This window comes from Limanda limanda, chromosome 22, assembly GCF_963576545.1.
Source record: "Limanda limanda chromosome 22, fLimLim1.1, whole genome shotgun sequence".
Taxonomy (NCBI): domain Eukaryota; kingdom Metazoa; phylum Chordata; class Actinopteri; order Pleuronectiformes; family Pleuronectidae; genus Limanda; species Limanda limanda.
In genome coordinates, this window is record NC_083657.1 from 149,141 (window position 1) to 163,620 (window position 14,480).

General features: G+C 39.9%; 1 protein-coding gene across 1 annotated transcript; it reads right to left on the bottom strand.

Moving 5' to 3' along the window:
• Positions 1 to 1,624: 1,624 nt before the first annotated feature.
• Positions 1,625 to 13,811, bottom strand: LOC132995989 (retinal guanylyl cyclase 2-like). Its single transcript, XM_061066273.1, has 23 exons — positions 13,571 to 13,811; positions 13,132 to 13,362; positions 12,375 to 12,530; positions 11,643 to 11,785; positions 11,223 to 11,378; positions 10,705 to 10,854; positions 10,186 to 10,405; positions 10,019 to 10,094; positions 9,835 to 9,919; positions 9,613 to 9,729; positions 8,442 to 8,525; positions 7,638 to 7,814; positions 7,404 to 7,557; positions 5,763 to 5,906; positions 5,523 to 5,671; positions 5,091 to 5,254; positions 4,345 to 4,468; positions 3,701 to 3,769; positions 3,348 to 3,522; positions 2,294 to 2,392; positions 2,083 to 2,168; positions 1,867 to 1,952; positions 1,625 to 1,709 (listed from the first exon to the last, which is right to left on the bottom strand). Exons 1-23 carry the CDS (start codon positions 13,809 to 13,811, stop codon positions 1,625 to 1,627), a joined length of 3,171 nt encoding a protein of 1,056 aa, XP_060922256.1.
• Between the last annotated feature and the right edge of the window lie 669 nt (positions 13,812 to 14,480).

The window sequence follows — 14,480 nt, forward strand, 5'->3', positions numbered from 1 at the left end:
TCCTTCTTCATCATCATCATCTGCTTCGTCGGGCAAGAATAAGCTGTTCCTCTGCTAGATGGATCTGTACTTCTGCCCTTTCAGTCTCTTTTTGCAGAAGTACCTTATAGGCGTCATCTTTCTTTGGGTGCTTTGAGCCTCTCTCTGGGGGTCCTGTGGGAACTAGGCCTTCTGGCTCCACCTGTGATTGACCTTCTCCCTCGATTACAGGGCTGAGATTAAGAATAAATGTTTCTGAAGAAGGCTCACTTTCTGCTGTCATCACAGGCTCAACATCCTCTGCAACATCTTGGATCCCATGCAGAGCTTCGGACCTTTCACCTCCAATAATAACAAGGACTATGTCTGTGTATTCACCCCTCTTATATGGGTTGTTGCCTGTTTGGCTGTTCTTGGCTTCAGCGTGGTCCTTTGTTGCCCTACATAGCCTACCTACTTTATGTACTTCCTGTTGAACAATTCAAGTGAAATTGATGAATAAATATAAATACTGTAAAATGCATGATATAAATGTTGTATTATTTAACTAACCAATTTTAGTTACCTAGTTTTATTACTGATATCCACCATGAATCCACCCTACTGCTGGGATTAGTTTAATCCGGATTTTTGGGATCACAATGATCCCAATCCTACCAAAAAGTTTTGAAAAACCCAAACTCAAGGTTTGATCCGGATCAACAACAAGATAAGATTACGTGATCCAATCCAATTTCTGAATCCTTTTTTCTTTTGAAATACCCATTTTCAAGATTTGATCCAATCCGATAGCCGTAATCCGATGAGATTACTTTTGAAAAACCGGCCCCTGGTGGTGGACAAACTGAACTCTGAGCAGTGATGGTGACAGACGAACCCTTGATTCAGGAAAAAACAGCAGATGATTTAACATTTTTTACTCATTAAAAAAGACTGATGACCACAGATGAACTAGAGGCTGAACATTTTATTGATTTCTTGGTAACATGACAAACACAACAGTTACATCGAAACGCAAGAATAAAACAACAATTTCAGAGTAAAAGTTACTAATCACGTTTCGCTGGATCTCACCTTTTTGCAATACCTTGAATTTACACATTATTGGACCAATCAGGACTGTTGAACTAAACCAGTGTCTCCTTTATTCTAATTAGTATTTCAACAAACACTTGGTTCAAGGATAAGGTTTGTTATATCATATCAAGTCTTTAGATTCTATCACTTTGTTCTTGTCTTTCGTTATAAAAATAAGATACTGACAATTTCATCTCTGAATAAATTAAAGACACTGTGATCACATGACTGATGGAATAAATCAATATATTAATTCAAATGTAACTGATCCTGTAGTAAAGTTTAGTATCGTTCACTAAACTGATCATGAACTGAAGTGTCTCATTGGTTCTGCTCAGCATGAAACAACATATTCAAATGAATTGTGATTGCATCATCCATCGCTCATCCTAACTTTATTTTGCTTTCCCAACAATGAAAAATCTTGAGGTTCCACCAGTTTTATTGCATTGGGCTGAAAATGTTTCATTGGCTAAGAAAATATCCTTAAAGCACAGCGTTTGAGGTAGAGTCGGTGTGTGTGTGGGGGGGTGGTTGGTATGTGTATGTGTGTGTGTGTGTGTGAATATTATTTCTTTATCTTCTGTCGGTCCAGAAATTTTTGACGTCTCTCAACTGGAATCTCATCAAGACTGATACCATGGTTACTGGCCCTGAGGGATAGAGAGACAGACATGACGGGCAGACAGAGACAAAGAGAGACATCACAGACAGACAGAGAAAGGGACAGAAAGAGAGAGAGATGGACAGAGAAAGTTAAGATGTATTTAAATCAAATGATCATGTGTTTACATTTAAATAACCTCTTACCCTCCGATCAAATCTGGAGGAACAGGAAGAGGTTTAGTGAAACCATCTTGCCCAATTAGCCAATAGGTGTCCTCTGAGCCCTTCACCTAGAAAAAACAAAAAAAACATCATCATCCACTTCATCATCATCATTCATTTCATCATAATTTCACCTGATGAAATATATATATATATATATATGTAAAACAGATGAAAGGTCAGAGCAGTTAATCAGACCTGAGCTTTCCTGGTTTCGAAGTGATATCCCAGTTTGAGGCTGGTCAGAATCTTCATCGTGCTCACACTGATGTGGATCCTATAGGCTGGACACAGACAAAACTTACTTCAATAAATGTCATTAATCAAGTTCACGTTTCATGTTGACTCATAATCTTTCAAACAAGAGAAACAAAAGAAATCAAACTCAGATCAGACTGTTTTTACGTACGCAGTCCAGTGGCTTCCATGTGTGATGCTAAGGTCACTGTGTCTCCAAACAGACAATACCTGGGCATCATGAGTCCAACCACACCAGCTACGAGTGGACCTAAGCACATACACAGGTCAAGTGTTCAGTCAACACACCCACAGCGTGTGGAAGCTGCAGCTGGAACATATGTTTCTGATTCATTACAATTCATTTAGCTGACGCTGTTATCCAAAGCAACTTAAAATGAGTGCATCAACCATAAGGGAAAAAAACAAGAATAAGAAAGTAACATTTTCTTCAAGAAAACAAAATTACAAAGTGCAACATGTAAGGGACATAAGTGCTACTATTTTATTTTTTTATTCAAGGTATGGTCGGAAGAGTTGGGTTTTTAGATTGCGGCAGAAGATGTGTATGCTTTCTATCCTGATCTGGGAGCTCATTCCACCGTTTAGGAGCCAGGACAGAAAAGACTCGGGATTGTGTTGAGTGTTTCATTCATATCAGTAACTCATGTTTCTTTGTCCTTGAGCATGAATCAAACCTCAATAAACGCATAAAATCAGTTGTTGTTGATAAAATCATTGATGTGAAAAATCTACAGGAGGAACTGGATGTGGTAACACCAGATGAATCAACTGGTGCATCAGCGATATTACAATAGTAAAATATTAGTAACACGCTAACCCCCCCTCCCCCTGTCATCTGCAGCTACATGCCTCCGTGACCTGTTGTCTCCTGTCCTACATCTGGTCAACCTGTGGTCACTAGATTATTCTTCAATGAGACTCCTCATCTGCAGGCACCAAAGCTGACCAGGTCACCAACCAGCACCAGGTCACCAACAAGCACCAGGTCACCAACCAGCACCAGGTCACCAACCAGCACCAGGTCACCAACCAGCACCAGGTCACCAACCAGCACCAGGTCACCAACCAGCACCAGGTCACCAACCAGCACCAGGCCACAACAGAGCTGACAGTCAACCAGAGAGTTGGTCCATGTAGTGTTCACTGTGCTTTGAGCATTATGACGCCATGTTAACCACATGAAGGGGCTGTGTGAGTATTACCTGAGTGTAGGCCAATGCGTATCTTCACTTTGATCTCAGGCATGTGTTTGATCTTAAAGGCTGCGATCGAGTGCAGGATGTCCAGAGACATGTTGGCCACTTCAGCCGCATGTCGGGTTCCATTCCTGTTTGGGACGCCTGACGCCACCATGTAGGCGTCTCCGATCGTTTCCACCTGAAAACAAAGCTTTGATGGATGCTCTGACTCTGTGATGCATCATTAGACTTCAGTGAATCAAGAAGATGAAGAAACACTGATCTCTGTAATTCTCTTGTCATGTAATCTTAGTTAAAGGTCAAAGGTCATGTGTGTTAAGTAGGAGCAAATGTGTTTGTGGAGGTAAACAGTTTACCTTGTAAACATCATGAGTCGCAATGATGGCATCAAATATGGTGTAGAGGTCATTCAGGAGGTCAACCACCTACACACGCACACACACACTTAGTTAAAAATGATCTACTATAAAACGAACATCTAAAATCAACTAGACTTGTACTATATTTATTTACATTACATTTTTAATCCTGGAGAATCTCTAGTTTTAATGAAGGTAACGGTGCATTTCACTTTTTTGCCTGTCGGTGGGGTCATATCTGCAAAACGTGAATTTTATCCAGTTGGAATTTTCAGGATACACTCTTTAGATCTTGGTGGTTTTTAACTTTATATTTCAATCGCATGAAGGATTTTAGTCGTTGGCCGTCTGGATCTTAAGTTAAAAGCAAAAAGATGAGCAAACGTTAGTGGCAGCTGGACTCACAGCCCCTCAGAGTCTTCCTGTGTCTGTGATTTTTAAGGGTTAGGGTCGGGGTCAGTACTTGTAGGTCTTTTACTGGATTGAATCAGCAGCTCTAGGGTTCGGGGGTGCTTTGGACAGGAGGAAAACTCTGAGAATTCAGCTCCCAATAAAATCCTTCTCAACATTAACACTGAAGGAATCCTAACCCAGGAAAAGACTACAATTCCCAACAAAACAGGATGTAAGAGAGCAGATACCTCGATTGGCTCGCTGAGAGCTGAGATGGTTGTAAATCCAACGATGTCACTGAAGTAAAGAGTTGAATCTGAATAATGTTCCGGTCGAACGGGTTTCCCTTTTTTCAGAGCTTGAGCCACTGATCTGAAACAATGAGATATATAGATCATATCAATATACATACATGTATATACACACATACATACATTAGCCACCAACCTGAATAATAAACATAGATCGAAGCAACGATTAGTGCGGCTGTTTCAAGATCAGAGCAGAAGCAGCAGATTGTTGGTATTGTATCTGTCTGGAGGATCAACACTCTGACAGGAGACAGTCCTGTCCAATCCTCCTCTATTCACTCCAGAGTTGAGAATCATATTTAAAATACACGGTAAAAAAGCATTTTATGCGCACTCCGTTCCCCTTCCACAGACAGTCAGCACTTCAGGGTTAAAGGGTTAGGATACAATCTGGAATCATAATCTGACATCAATTAATAACTTATTAAATGGGTTTTTTTCTGTTTGTGTGTAAAGAGCGATTTCCCAAAGTCTCAAAATAAGAGCAGCTATATTGACTGAAATCTGTGATTTACAGACAACTTTCAGTGGATCCCTGTGATACTGAGATAGCTAAATGAAATGTAATGTAATGTAATACTGAAGGAATCTTAAAAACATCACGTAGTGATCCACTGCACAGCCACCAGGTGTCACTGCTGTGTCAGACCTGTGTCTACTTCAAGGTTTTACTGTCGTCTTACTTGGGCAGAAGTTGTCCGATCAGTTTCTCCGTCTTGCTCCTCTCGACCTCCAGCTCGTCTGTTCGTTCTCTGATCAGATCCTCCAGGTTTGAACTGTACTGCTCCAACATCCGCAACATGGAGTCGATGATATTCGCACGCTTCCCTCGATTTATGCCTCGAAACTGCAGATACACAATCACATCAAACGTTAACAAAAAAAAACACACATATCACACAATCCCACAACATTAGAGTAGTTGATGTTCCCCCATTTCCCTGGATTAATGCAAACCCACTAACACATAATGTACAAACACACAAAACACACAATCATACAAAAACACAATACACAGAAACATACACATATTCGTCATAATGTAAAATACCCCCTGGAATTTGTATTGTATTTTGCAGTTTATCATGTGGCCAGCAGGTGGCAGCTGTTCCCACCTGTTTGAAAATTTCGTCGAAGCTCGGCCTCTTACTCGGATCTTCATTCCAACATTCGTTCATCAGACTCAGACATTCGCTCGGAGCTTCGTCCACTGAGACCACCGGCCTGAAGAGTGGGGGGGGCGTCTTTATACGCTCCACGATCTCTATCAGACAGACAGGCAGAGAGAGACATGTGAGAGAGATGGGGGAGTGACAGACAGAGAGACAGGTAGTGCCTGGACCATCCTTTCTCACCGTGGGCGGGCATGTCCATCATGGCATACGGCAACGTGCGTGAGATCACTTCCTGTATGATGATAGAGAAACTGAAAACATCTCCGGCAAATGAACCTCCACGGACCGAGTTCCTCAGAAGCTCCGGGGCGGACCACAGCAGCTCTGAGAGACAGACAGACAGCTTGAGAGGGAGAGAGAGAGACAGGTAGAAAAACACTGACTGACAGAAAGACTAAATGCTCTTCTCTCTGTGTTAGCCCCGCCCCTTAACCAATCATATTGTAAGAAAAGCATGGATGCTCTGAAAGGACAAATCAGATGAAAGACAGTCTGTCAATCAAACTACAGAAAAGGTATTCAAGTAAAATTATATACAAAGTCATTCGAGAGATGCAAACAGTTGCATATGTGGTGACAGATGTAATGATCTAATTTTAAGCCATAATCATCAAATAAATGATATAAACGCTTGAAATATTTCACTCTGTGTGTAATGAATCTATATAATATATGAGTTTCACTTTTTGAATTTAATTATCGAAATAGACAAACTTTTCCATGATATTCTAATTTATTGAGATGCATTTGTTTATATAATTTAAATGAGTGAGTGAGAATAATATTGACCCCCCTCAGATTTGTCATGAAGGAAGAACTTAGTGATTGAGACTAAAACCGTGTTTTGAAACAGGTTTAATTCTGCTCTAAATTCTGGCATTTTAACACAACCTTCTTGGAGCCTGCCTCAAGTGGCCACCCAGTGAACTGCAGCTATTTGATCTTCTTCTATTTGAGCATTGGCCTCATCGTTCAACCCGGTTGTTGCCGCTTGGTGTGAACGCATCATTAGTGTCGCAATGGAAGCTCATCTAACCCTAAAGGCTCCATTATGCTTCTCCGTGTCCTTGGCGCACGGATCCCACTGACTCTTTTTGATTTATGCTACTGTCCGTCAGAAAACAATTCACTGCCAAACAGTAGGTGGCGCAACGGAAGACGAGCTCAGAGAAGCCTACCCCCCCCCCAGCTTCCACACACAGTCAGCAGGGACTCCCGACACTAACTACTACCCAGTGTTTGCTTCTAACCTGACGGTATTATAGAAATAGTGTCATGATAGCAGTGGAATTAAAGTCGTGACAGCGGGTTTTTGCACTGTTACCACCGCAGTTAGCATGGTGGCTAGCCCGCTAGCCTAGCCTGCTAGCGCCGTCATGAAAGCTTGTTATAACCATATGTGACCGTGCACACATGCCGTCAACAACGAGCCACCGTCAGCCGGACAACTCCGCTGGCTTACAACACACGTCACATTAATCGTAGAATCGTAGTTGTGTTTGGGTTTGTTGTGATACAGGGAATGAAACAGGAAGTTTGAGGTCCGGAAATTATGTCGTTCCGAAATGCTGTCGTTAGCGGACCAATCACAGCCAAGGGCTGTCCCTAGGCTCTCCGAAATAACCACAGATAGTTAGAAAAATCAGAGGTGCCCGAAAAGCTCTCCGAGGCGCTCGGGGGGGCACTCCTCTGCCCGTATCTGTCCGTGTCAGTAAAAACGGAGAAGCATATATCAGCCTTAACCCTTTTATCCAGGGGTTATATAAACACATATTAACATACATGAATCAAAATAGAAAAATAGAAATAAACATGTTATACCTTGTGGATCCTCAGAGAGACTGAGGCTCTGAGAGTGAAGGATCATGGGAAGTCCGTAATCAGTGATTTTCAGAACAAAACGTCCATCAACTAAACAGTTTGTCGACTTCAGTCGACCGTGACTCAAACCTCGTAGATGAAGATACTTCATACCCTGAAACAAACACACAATTTTATTATTATTATTTATCATTGATATTATAAACATGATTATTATTAGTGTCTGAGCAGCACCTTGATCAGGTCCATAAGCAGCGAGGACTTGAACATCCAGTCCAGCCTCATGGTGGCCTCGGCGAGCAGATCAGCCAAACTTCCTCGAGGACAATGTTCAACAACGAGAGCGAAGATCCCAGAGTCCAGAAAGAGTCCAAGATATAAGTTCAGGTTCTCATGTCTCATCTCCCGTAACTGAACATAGCACAGAGCATTTTAACATCTCCATCTGAAAACTTTCAAAATGTATCAATATACTAAATAAATGAATCAATATTTACTATGCTAATAATTATATTTACATTATATCAACATATTAACTGATATACCAGTGGACAGCAACTGTCCAGCAACTGTCCAGCTGATTTGATTGTTATCAGACTGACACATTCACAGGAGCTGATTTCCATCATGACAACAATATTATTTCCTCTTCATCAATTTGTCTTTGTTGGTTTTTGGTTCACTTTGTTGCTGTAAGGCTTTATATTGAGCTGAAGTACAGAGCTGTTATTTTTAAAGGTTTAGAGCTTGGTCTGAAGATTGTGTCGGTTGTTTAACAGATGTATGAAAAAATCAGTTCAGTAAATAGTTCAAATTTATATATAAACCACAAAATCGTCAATGCAGATAATCTCGGTAGGGTGAACACAAAGTTTTCTAACTTCACTCGGCACCATAGAATGTTTATAAAAGTCCAGCACCACCTGCTGGGCATAGCCAAACTTACTTGCCAATCCCTGAAATATTGTATGTTAATCAATATACAAATCAATGTATTGATCAATAATTACTCATTAAGTCAAAATGAAATCTACGTACATGATTAAACAGACTCTGGGTGTTTTGATTGACAGCCGTCATCGTCTTTCCAGCAGGAATCTTTTTCATCCAAACCCAGTCGCCCTGGTAACAATGCAACCAATCAGAGCAAGAGTCAGTGTGTCAGTGAGACAATACAAACAATACACAATTAGACAGACATGCACACACAGTGCGACAGTGAGACAGGTACATAGTGACACAATTAGAGGTGGAGGAATTAATCGTTTTTTGATGCATCACATGAACGATCGATTCATGTTTCCTGCGACGCCCATTTATCCAGGAACATAAATATGAATTCATCAGGTTTTTATAAAGATCAGTTCTAAGTGTGATGATTAGAAAATATCAGATGAGCAGAATCTCTGTGGACCAGTGGAGTAATGCTCCTTGATTCTACCAGGGGGCGCCACACTGATACAGACTAAGGATGTAGCACACGTGGAGATCACTGACCACTGTTATAAACTGACTGTTGGAGGCAGATTATTGAATTGAAAAGCTGATTTTGTCTATAATACTTTTTAAATCATGAGGCTGTTGAAGATGCACAGCTCTAGTCACACAGTGCTAAAAAATATATATGTATATTGTATAGAAATAAAAATCTTTGATGCATCGATAATCGTTATCATCGAATCCTCTGAATCGAAAGCGAGGTGACTAGAGATTCACACCTCTAGAGACAATGAGACATGGGTTAGATGGTGAATCCTCATCGTGGAATATGATCACATCAAAACATCTTGATACACAACATGTCTCCTCACATCTTCTTCCATGGCTGACAGTAGCTCCTCAGCTCCTTCATCTCCATCAGACATTATGTATAAATACTTTAAACATGAAGTTACAAACGGGTTCTTCTCATGTAGTGAATCCTGTTGTTGTGTTGTTGTGTTCTGTTCCATCAGCACCTGTGTGTGTCCTGGGAGAGGATCCTCACATGGGACTGAGCTTTATTCACTGATCATAAAGTTTCTCTGTAGTTTGACTCTTGTTGAGTTAAGAACAGAGGAAATTGCTCCTTACATCAATGAGACAAACTTTGAATATGAGACAAATAAAATGTGTTTGATCGAACGACAGCTGCAGAGTGAGACAGGCAGACAGTTCAGATAGTTGCAGAGGGAGACAGGTACACATTGAGACAGTGAGACAGTTGTACCTCCAGTATTCCGATGTTGGAACTCTCAGCTGACGTCAGGATGTAACTTCGAGCGATCGAGCGAAACGGAGTTTTAATTTCCAGAAGACTCCTCATGATCGACTCGTCGTTCAGTTTCTATGACAACAACAACAACAACAACAATGTGAGCAGCAGCTCGTTGTTGGTTACCTGCAGACGACCAGGTGATGACATCACCACGGCGCCCGGTGCGACACTGACCTTCCTGCTGACTTGAGTGTCGATGAAGACGATGTCTTCCAGAGTCAGGATCAGTTTGGTGACATTTGTTGATCTCCTGTACTTCCTGTACAGACGTCACCATTATTTTTATCATTATAATCATTAATAATAATAATATAATTGTGTGTGTGTGTGTGTGTGTGTGTGTGTGTTTGTCCTTGACCTGATCCAGAAGAAAAATGCTCCAATCAGAGCACAGAGCAACAGGAAGATGAAGATCATCGTCACCGTGTCGAGACCTGCAGAAACAGGAGATTACCTACCATGTGACAGCAGGGGGCGCTAACCCTCTACATGTAACATACATGTAACATGGTATAAGTAACTCACCGCCGCTGCACGTCTCCTCTGGACTGAACCAACAAAAACTGGCTTTGGGGGGTTTTCCTCCGGGGAAGATGAACGAGCGGCTCAGGGGTCTCAGACCTCCGACCATCACGTCTGTGTGAGTCGGAGCGAGCGAATGTGTCGGCACAAGTCGATCGCCATCGCTGTCCAACACCACGTACCTGGCCTGCAGGCCACGCCCCTTTTTACCTCCATATAAAACCTAGGAAAAACAACAGGTTAAACAGAGGAAGGTGATGATGTCACCTGACCAGGATCAAGATCAGGACCGGGACCATCATCATATTCGTACAGCAGGAAGTCCTAGATGATCTATGAGCTTCTTTCTATTATCTATTACTGTTTTTAATCTACGAGATTCATCTTTTGAGTGATTGTCGCTAATGGCGACTGTGAAATCAGATTCGTTGTTTTTAAAGACCATATCTTTAATTCATTTGTTTTCATTTAGTCTCGGCATCAAACTACTTATTTCTTCACGTCTGGTTTAATGTCTCTGACCTGATTAAAGCCTTGGAAATCAAAGCCTCCATCTGATTGGATGAGGTGGTCACCCATCACCCAGTGCCCACCTCCTGCCTGACGACGCTCCTCCACCGCCTTAGCAACGAAATACACCATGTTGAAGATAGTTCCGAACATTGGAGAAACCTGCAGAAAACATTAAAGACCAAACTTCATCTGGTGATTTTATACTGAAATCCTGTGACACATCTACAAAGTATTGTTGTCATTCTAACTCACGCTAACTCACGCTAACTCACGCTAACTTACGCTAACTCACGCTAACTCATGCCAATGATGACACATTAAGTTCCTTTCTTGACTTGTCAGAAGAAAACAATCTTTACATGTAAACTGAAATCATCAGAGATGGTAAAATAGGTTTTTACTGCTTAACTAGTTGATTCAAAAATTAAGAATGAAATAATTTCGGTTGATCCAACTTTTATACCTAACATTTCAACCCTCATGTTTTGTAATAATACTTGTGTATTTTGTATTCGATGTTTATTTACCTCTGTTGCAGCGACAGCTGACCGGATCTCTCGGCTGATTTGAGCCTGACGAAAAGCTTCGTAGAAACTCTGGTCGGACGCCATAGTAACAGTCAGAACGGAGCTGTAGGCGTGACGAAGCTGCGTGCTGTTGGTCAGCTGAGGGAACACTGTGTCCTGATTGACAAAGAAAAGAGAAAAGGAACCAATCAGAACTAAGTTTCAAACATTTAACAACACATTTAAAAGACAAATTGAAAAAATTTGACTCAAGTGTTTTTTAACACACACACACAGACACACACACACACACGCACACATTCAAAGCCTTAACAGAAACATAAACTCTCTGAGTGCTCTTATAGTTGATTGATCACTTTAGTATAACATTGATTAGTTATTGACCTGTTTCGAGTGAAGTTGTCACTTGTCATCACTCACCTGGTACGGCATGGCGTACAGCAGAGTGTCATACGGTATAAACACATAACCATCAGAAACCATCCCCATGTCCAGAGCAGCCAATAGGAGCTCTCTCTGATCCTCTCCTCCAATCAGAAGAGAGCTCATGCACATGATCACAACTGCAACAGAAACAATAACAATAGTTTTTAATGTTATCCTGATTTAACTGTGTCAGAAATAAAACTTTTACTCTAAATCTACTTTATTTACTTGACTTTAAATTGCCTAACTTAATAAATGCTAATTGTGGGAACTCAAATGAATTCTGAATTTGTTGAGTTTAATATTAATTTCATTTAATTACAGAATATATCAACATGAATTTTGCCGTATATCTGTTTAGTAAGAATTATTGTTATATATTAGTAATATTATTTGACTCCACTCTGACTGGAAATTAATTGGCAATAAAGATTAATGTCTCACATTAGAAATGATTCACCGAACAATCGATTGATTATTAAAACAATAAACATTGCTGATATGAATAATACAAATAAAACAGTTAAACTTGTATCTGATGTTTTTCTACAGAACCTGATTTAGATATTTAACATTGGATTTTCAACTCATTCAAAATTCATCTATGATTATAGATAATAATTAAAAACAATAATAATATGTAGAACCTGATGATGTGAAGGTAATTAACAGCATCTACAGTCTCTTTGTTTATACTCTTTTCAAATAAGATCTTAATGTTCTGACCTTTGACCTTGTCGGTCTCTTTGATCACTTTCAATGCCTCCCGAGCTCCGACTTTGTTCCTCGTTTCCATGGTAACCACTGGGCCAATCGGGAGGCCCATGGCACGGAGCGCAGAGGCCACTTCCTGCCCAGTGCTCTCCCATAGGTTGGATGGGGCTGATGAAGACGATGAAGAGGAGAAGCAAACACAAATTAAACTTCTTTTATTGATGGAAATCATTGTTATTATGTTCATAATAATAATTTTACAAAAGTATACAAAATATATATATTGATGTAATAAAATGATTAAAAATGAAATATAATATATACTTAAAGTAATGTTAATACAACATAACATTTACTCATTTAGATATTACAATATCAAATTATCATATCACTGGATTGTTTGTGGTACATTTATTTCTTTATTTTTCTCTTCCTCGACAACATGTAAATAAGTAAATTCAATTTGATATTAAAAATGGGTTAAAGTGAAACACTGTGAAAACTATGTTTTACTACTGTAAACCTTATTTAAATTACCTCAGATCTTCATTATATAAAGTGTGTATTCAAACGAACATATATACACAATATAAATTATATAAAAATGTATAATTAACATGTTTGTATTTAGATTTCATGAGACCAAACCTTTATCAAGTTAAAAAAATTTACAATGAATGTAATCATTTTTTATTAATAAATTTTTACGTCATCATATGAAGCGAAACTGAAACGAGACCACGCCCACGCGACGATGTCATGAGTTCACCTGAGATAATCCCGACATGCGCCCATTGGAAGAACTTGAGCACGGTGAACAGAACCCTGCTGGGAGGAGTGATGGGCGGCAGGTTCTGCCAATTAGCATCTAGACAGCCGGGAGATGCAAGCCCCACCTCCCAGTGCTGAGCCAATAAGGATGCCGTGTGACAGAGGGCGGGGTTAAATGGTCCAATGTAGGCGTGGCCATAACCCTCCATCTCTCCAAGTTCTGTCAGAGCTGTGATAAAACCAGAGAATAAGAAAAGTTTGATCATAACGATAGTGACATATTAAAATGTAAATAGAATTCAGCAAAGTAAAAATTATGCATTTGAAAACTAAGTTTCTAATTAATTTATTAAAATAACACAGAGCTGTCTTAGTCTGAAATAGAAATAAAGAAACCATCTTCCAGGGAAATGATTTTTCATGTTATTTGAACAAACCTTTGGAGGTGGAGCAGTCTTCATCCAGCAGTTTCACATCGTACCAGTAGCCTCTGCTCAGGCTTCTGTCGCTGCGTAGCCGTGACAGCGCCAGGTTAGCTGCTGCCGTGGGCATTGCCCGAGAGAACATGGGGTCACATGACCATGGGCCAATCAGAGCCAGTTTGAAAGTAGCCGCCCAAACTTCCGTACTGCTTAGCAACCAAAGACACCCACATAGCAACCATAGAGGAAGCCACATCCTGACAATCTGGAAAGAAAAACATAAACCTTTTATCACTTTTACTGAGGTGGACGCAGACATGTCTGGTTTCCATAGCAACATGAGCATCATCATCTCTCTGATGTCATTTCATTCAATTCGCTACTGACAGAGCAACACATTGAAAAACAGAATCAAGGTTTGGATTAAAATGAGAAGGAGAATGCATTTTAAATAAAAAGATTCATACTTCAGCTGCCAGGATATTAAACTTAAACTCTCAACTATGAACATTTAAAGAAGTAACAGGAAGCTAAGTCAAAGACACACACAAGAGAAGAAACTTCAAAATAAAACAGGAAACAACAGAGTTATGGTGAAAACAACCGAGAATATTGTTCAAAAAACAAACACTAAGAAAATAACACCTATAAATATAAAACAATTACAAAAACAAAGACCAAACATTATGAAATCTAAATTCGAACAATTGAAAAATAAGTCAAACGCAAAGTGTTTAACAAAACAGTCCTGTCAGAGTCGGTTTCATTTATATTAATATTACATTCAAAATACATTGTTACATTTAAGCAAATTTAAAATTTCATTTAGTTGACATTCATATTACCTTCAGGTTAATTTTAAATTATATTTAAACAACTTTTAAAATACATTACAGAATGCTAACCTTTGGAGTGCCCAAAAAAA